This window comes from Alligator mississippiensis, chromosome 3 (assembly GCF_030867095.1).
Source record: "Alligator mississippiensis isolate rAllMis1 chromosome 3, rAllMis1, whole genome shotgun sequence".
Taxonomy (NCBI): Eukaryota; Metazoa; Chordata; order Crocodylia; family Alligatoridae; genus Alligator; species Alligator mississippiensis.
This window is the reverse complement of record NC_081826.1, coordinates 221,539,383-221,545,382: the sequence shown is the minus strand read 5'-3', so window position 1 is coordinate 221,545,382 and position 6,000 is coordinate 221,539,383. Positions and strand designations below refer to the sequence as shown.

The 6,000-nt window shown below is 51.4% G+C and overlaps 1 protein-coding gene and 1 long non-coding RNA gene across 2 annotated transcripts in view; one reads left to right on the top strand and one right to left on the bottom strand.

Moving 5' to 3' along the window:
• Positions 1-1,560: 1,560 nt before the first annotated feature.
• Positions 1,561-2,687, bottom strand: LOC109280827 (uncharacterized). The gene is made up of 2 exons (XR_002087276.2): positions 2,598-2,687; positions 1,561-1,768 (listed from the first exon to the last, which is right to left on the bottom strand). It is a non-coding gene; the product is annotated as an uncharacterized LOC109280827 (long non-coding RNA).
• Positions 2,637-6,000, top strand: part of PRR16 (proline rich 16) — a 300,611-nt gene continuing 297,247 nt past the window's right edge. Inside the window, 1 exon segment of the mRNA XM_014608641.3 lies at positions 2,637-2,807. Within this exon segment, the coding sequence (XP_014464127.2) occupies positions 2,637-2,807 (171 nt within the window).

Here is a 6,000-nt window from a genome sequence, read left to right as displayed (position 1 = left end):
GTCATTATCAGAGAGAATCTGTCAGCAAAAAGTCAACTGATCTGTCCCTAGCTGTAAACTTGTTTGTAACTACAGAGACTTTTTATGGTAATTATAAGCTGGATACACACTAGTTTCTGCATGAATAGCTTGATTAATGGCTTTTGATGAATTGTGCCTCTCCTCTGTTCATGGCAAGTCTACACATAGAAAGATACTCAAATGTATCTTTCAAATTAATTATTTGAAACTATTCAGCAGCTTGTGGGTTTGTTCTCCCCACACTCCTACCAATTTGCTGATCTGAAATTCAAACTGTTGCCAAAGAGTAGCAAGCCATATGATATTGTTTCTCTTTCCATATTGGATAAGCAATAACAACAACCGTAATAATAATTGGTGCTATTATCATAGTTATTGTTGTTAATACCATTTACAATAATAATAGCACCAATTATTATTATTACTGCTATTAGCATTATCATCATCATCAGTTTTCCAATTCCCTCTTTGAACATCTGAGTGGGTTAACTGAAAACTATTTCACTCGGATGCTGAGTGGGCTAGCTGAAACTATTACTTGCCTAAAGGCTTTAAGAAAAGTTGTGCTTTAAGAAAGGGTGTGAAGGGAGTCCTTGTGAAATTCAAAAGCTCCAGTGAATGCCTTTGAAAAATACTTTTCTCAGTGTTCAGGGGTGTAGGTGATAGCCTCTAAGGACACAGGCAGACAAGGTTCTTTGGGTAAATCTGATATCTTTTATTAGACCAACTCAAATATTCTCTCCAGTTTTTCTCAGTATTGGCAGATTAACTATGAGACACTTTGAGCCAAGTCCTCCAAGGGGAGTTTTTCCTAAAGGAGGACACCAAGTTTTGGCAGACTGAGCTTGCCTTTCACTCTGGAAAGGCTTTCCTTTTCAGAAAGGAGCTAGGCTTTCAGCCTGGGTCTATTCACTTGTCTAGCCCCAAACCCACTTTACAGCATTAAACTGTTCATCACTAACTTGTCAGCAACAGGTGAGGTTTTAAATGCACTGCAGCCACTCAGCTCTTTCCCCTCACTCAGTGAAAACGTCTCTACCTGCCAAAAGAGATCCCCCAGGAACAAAAGCAGACAAGGCTTTTTGGGTAGCTAGGATATCTTTTATTAGACCAATAAACTAGTTAGAAAAAAAAGTTCTTTGCAAGCTTTGGGGCACAAACACCCTGGGGGAGACACAGGTCCAGGAACAGCAGCATTCAAGATTTCAAAGCCAGTGGCAAAGTCCCCGGGGGGATCCTGCGAGCAGGGCTGGGCTCTCTGGCCTCTCCTGGTTGTTCTGAGCTGGAAATGCCCGATGCGAGTCCCCAGCCTGGGCCACGCTGTCTTTTTCTTGCAATGAGTTGAAAAGCCACTAGAGGTGAGCGGGATCTGGCAATCTCTTCCCCTTCCAGCCCCCGCAAACTCAGTGCTGAAGCAAGCCAGGAGGCAGCCCTGTGCGGGAGTGAGCCTGCCTGTTTCTCGGAAGTAACCAGAGGGGCTCCGAAGCGGCTCCGCTCCCCCGCGGCGTCGCGAGGGAGGAGAAGGTGGATCGAGCCTCACCTGCTCCGCAGCCCCAGGGCCCGGGGGCCCGTCCACGTCCCCTTAGGGCAAGGGAGGGGACTCGGACCCGGGGCGGCATCATGTCATCCGAACATAAGATGATGCTTCCTGGTCCCCAGGGAGATCTGTACGGGTCCCCAAACTGGGAGAAAGGCCCAGGGTGGGCGGGAGAAGCTGGGACTCAATGTTGGACCGAAACACATCCTCCTGGAGCAGCAGGAAGCAAAAAAAATAAAAAATAAATCAGAAACCCCAAACCCTCCCGGGAGCTCTGCCAGGGGCTGCCCCGAGAGTGCTCCTCCCTCGCTTTCACAGGTTCCCCTGTGGTGCCCCCTGCCCCTGGCACCAGTGTGCGTGTGTGTGGGGGGTACGCCTCCTGTGTGGGGAGGCTCCCCATCTCGTGTGTGTGTGTGGGGGGGGGTCCACTTTGTATGTGTGTGTGTGTGTGGGGGGGGTCCACTTTGTATATGTGTGTGGGAGGGGCTCCCCATCTCGTGTGGGGGGGTGTGGGGGGTCCCCATTTTGTCGCAGAGCCGCGAGCAGCCCCCACGTGAGCTCCCGCCAGCAGGAGGCGGCGGCTGGTTGGGCGGGGGGAGTTGCCAGCCCCTTGCCCTCCTCTGCCAGCACACCCCCCCCCCCCGGCTCCCCCCGCACACAAGGCGCCCCCGGGGGCGGGCCGTGCAGGACGGCTCCCCGCAGCGGCGCTGGAAAAGATGAGAAAGTTTGGGGCGGTGGGGTGAAGCAATCCCCCCGGTGCCCCGCGCTAGGAGCCGGCGGGTCCCGCGGGGCGTAGCGGGCTGGGGCTGGGGTTGGAGGCAGGGGCTGCCCGCGTGTGCTTGCGGCCGGGGAGGGAGGCGCAGGCGCGGCGCCCGCCCGGCTGCAGCCCGGCCGCTCCGCGCAGTTCTCGGGGAGTTGATGGCAGCGCCACAGTGCCGGTGCCCGGCGGAGAGCGGCGGCGGCCCCGCGCCCGCCATGCGCGGCCAGGCAGCCGGCGGCAGCCCGAGGGACGGGGCCCGGGGCGCCCAGCGCGCCTGACCTGCCTCGCCCTCCGCCGCCCCGGCCTCGGCCCCGCAGCATGTCCGCCAAGTCCAAGGGGACCACCTCCTCCTCATCCTCCTCCTCCTCGCCCGGCGCGGGGCAGCCCGCCGCCGCCAAGGCCAAGGTGAAGGAGCAGATCAAGATCATCGTGGAGGACCTGGAATTAGTCCTGGGGGACCTCAAAGACGTGGCCAAGGAGCTCAAGGAGGTGAGAGCTGGGGGGGCGGGGGGCAGGGGCAGGACCCCCCGCTTCCACCCCACGACCCTCCTGCCCCGGGCGAGGGCAGCCCCGACAAGTGCTCGCCGGGCCGGGCCGGGCACGGGGGGATCAACTAGTGTCTCCGCCGCGCGGCAGGCGGGAGGGAGGGAGAAGCCCCACGCACCGCCTCGCTCGGATGTGCCAGGCTCCCCGCAGGCTGCGGCTCAGCTCTTCCCCGCGCCTTTCCTGCCGAGGGGGAGACGCAGCCCCTCGCCAAAGACCACCCTCGCTCCCGGCTCCCAGGGCACTGCTGCGCTCCCCCCCCCGGGCTTCTCCCTCTGCGGCTGGGATTTCAGGGATCTCGGTGTGTGTGTGGGGGGGGGGCGGGGGGACTATTGAGGAACCCCTGCAGCTCCCCCGGGGACTGCTGCACTGGTGGGAGTAGCTCTGCAGAGGGGCAGAGAAAGATCTCCCCCTCCCCAGCTCCAGTCTGACTTTGCCAGTGGAGCTGCCCCCTCTCCGCCTGGCCTGAGAGAGAGGACCGAGGGAGCCCGCACCTACAAGCAGGCAGTGCTGGAGAGAGTGTGTGTGTGTGTGCGCGCGCGCGCGCGCGGGGGGGGACACGCGCACATCTGTCGCGGTTTGGGCAGCTGAGCGCTGGCCGAGCCCGCAGGGATCACGAGGCGAGCCCGCTGTCTTGCTGGCCTGCCCCTGCGTGGAAGCCATTGTACTGTCACGGCGCCGGCCAGGGACAGCTTCCGCCGCCTCGTGAGCCGGGGATGGCGCGGGACCCGGGTGCGGCGAAGCGCCGGCAAAGCCCTCCCCCCGATCTCCCTTTCGCGACTGCTCGACAGATGGCTGGCTTTAACGCGCTGCGAAACCCAAATCCCAAATCTGTGCGCCCGGTGCTCCCTGATCCTTTGGACAAGATGATCTCCCGAGGTCCCTCCCAAACCTAGTTTTCTGTGATTCTGTGATCTGACATTTGTAGCAGTCTGTGCTTTTGCTCTCCGATAGTATCTCCCCCCCCCCTTTTAACCAGTAAGTTTTATTCAATAGACTTCTGCCACGGGTGGCAGCTTGAAATTCAAGCCTTTCCTTTTCAGAAAGAAGCTAGGCTTTCAGCCTGGGTCTATTCATTAGTCTAGTCCCAAACCCACTTTACAGCGTTAAACTGTTCATCACTAACTTGTCAGCATCAGGTGAGATTTTAAATGCAGTGCAGCCTTTTCGGAGAGCGAAAACAGGCACTGTTCAGTACAATTACACCTGGGCCAGCCACATAAACATGAGGGGAACCTGTCAGTCCTCTACCCCACCCCCCTCCTCCCCAAACACGCACACACAGTACCAGATCATTTTATGTCTTGCTGGACACTGTGTCTACAGCTTCTCTTTTTTTTTAATGTGCCACTGTCTGTGTGCTGTGTATTTTTTTGGGGGGGGGAACAGGAAAAGAAGTGTCTGGTTCTTATTTGAAGAACAAGTCTCTGAACAGTTTTAAAGGGTTTTTTTTTAGAAAATTGGCTTGTGTGGCAGTAGTACATGTTGGTCAGAACCCAGGGAGGCGAGGGCTTCTGTGCCATGAATGTAAATCAATCTGTACATACACATGCTCCTGCTTTCCTCTAGCGAGCAAACAAGATTTCTCCTCCTGGGTTGGTGGTTACTGTTATCATTTACAGTAGCATGTTTTTTTATCTAAGCAAACCTGTCTACTTTGGCTGGCTACATCTGTGAGACACAACTGGGTTTATTTTTACCTGATGGGCAAATGACTTTGGGAATCCTTTTTACCAAGTAGAGGTGGAGTTAAAGGTGTAAATTCTAGTAATATGGGGGTATAACCTGAATAGTAATTGTGCAAGTGCGAAAATGTAAGCACTTCTTTTCATGCCTTTTAATTAAAAGCTCCTAAAGTTATGAGAAGACTTGTGAATAGCAGTTTTGTCTGAGTACCTATTTTCTAAAGGGCCATGTGTAATACAATATACAAATAGCTACAAACTGCTGCATTTAAAAAATTGGTTTCATACCCTAAATAAATCCTGTGCTGTAGCTATGTTGAGATGTCTGTGAAAGTTGGCTATGTGAATGCTTCCACTTGTCCAGCATTTATAATATATACTAAATCCCCACAAGAATTCTCAGCATACCTATGTCACGTATTCTCTTTTGAAACAGGGAATAACATACTCTAAATCAAGTCTGACTTCATAGAGTCTCTATATAGGTTGGACTGCTGTGCATTTAGAGGATTTAAACTTCCTGGTTTTTTTATTTCTGTCACTGGTATTATCATATTTGAAATGCCAGTTTTGTAGGCAATTAAAAGGTGAATGTGAGTTCAGGTGTAGTCACACATTCACTTGCAATGGTTGCAATTCATTGGCATGTTATGATGTATTAAAGTTGGTACATTATGCAGTCAAATGGCCACTTGCCACAGTTGCAAATCATGGGATGCTGAAACCTATTAAAGTTAGTATTGGTTAAAATTAGTATGCTAGATAATACTTGCCTGAAAGGGAGCAGTTTTGCAACACCATGATGACTCTCAACATGTACTAACTAGTTGAATGTTTGCTGATGTTTTAATTGCAGTTAATAAGTGTTAGGGTGAGCATATGACACCTCCCATATTAAACACCTTTTACTGTTTTGAAGTGTGGTAAGTATCAAGCCCAGGTACATCAAATTGTTGTAACCCTGGCTAATTCTGCTTGAGTAAAACCTTTTTCTATATGCAGTGTAAATCAAACACAGAATTCTTTTAGAAATGTTTTGGTTTTCTTTCCTCACCATGTATATACTATAGACAAACTTCTGTATCCTGTTACAGTAACTCTTTTGACTGCATGAGGGTAGATTCTTTTTCAGGACTGTGATGTTCAGAACATATACCTTATTATAGTCTTCCCTAGGCTTGCTTATATTTTAAAAGAACATTTCCATTGTGATGGTAGGTCAGAACTCTTGAACTGTTACAGAGACTGAAGCTGTTACATTATGCTGTTTGTTTCTTCCTCAAACATTTGTTTAGTTTTTAATTGTAGCTGCTGGTTGCATGTGTATTCAGTGTGTTCTTGAGTTGAAAGAATCAATGTTTCAGAACTAAATTATTAAAATAATGGGTGTGAAGTGTGTGAAGTTATTCGTCTTTCACCCTGAAGTTATATTTAGTAGGACAATATTCCACCTA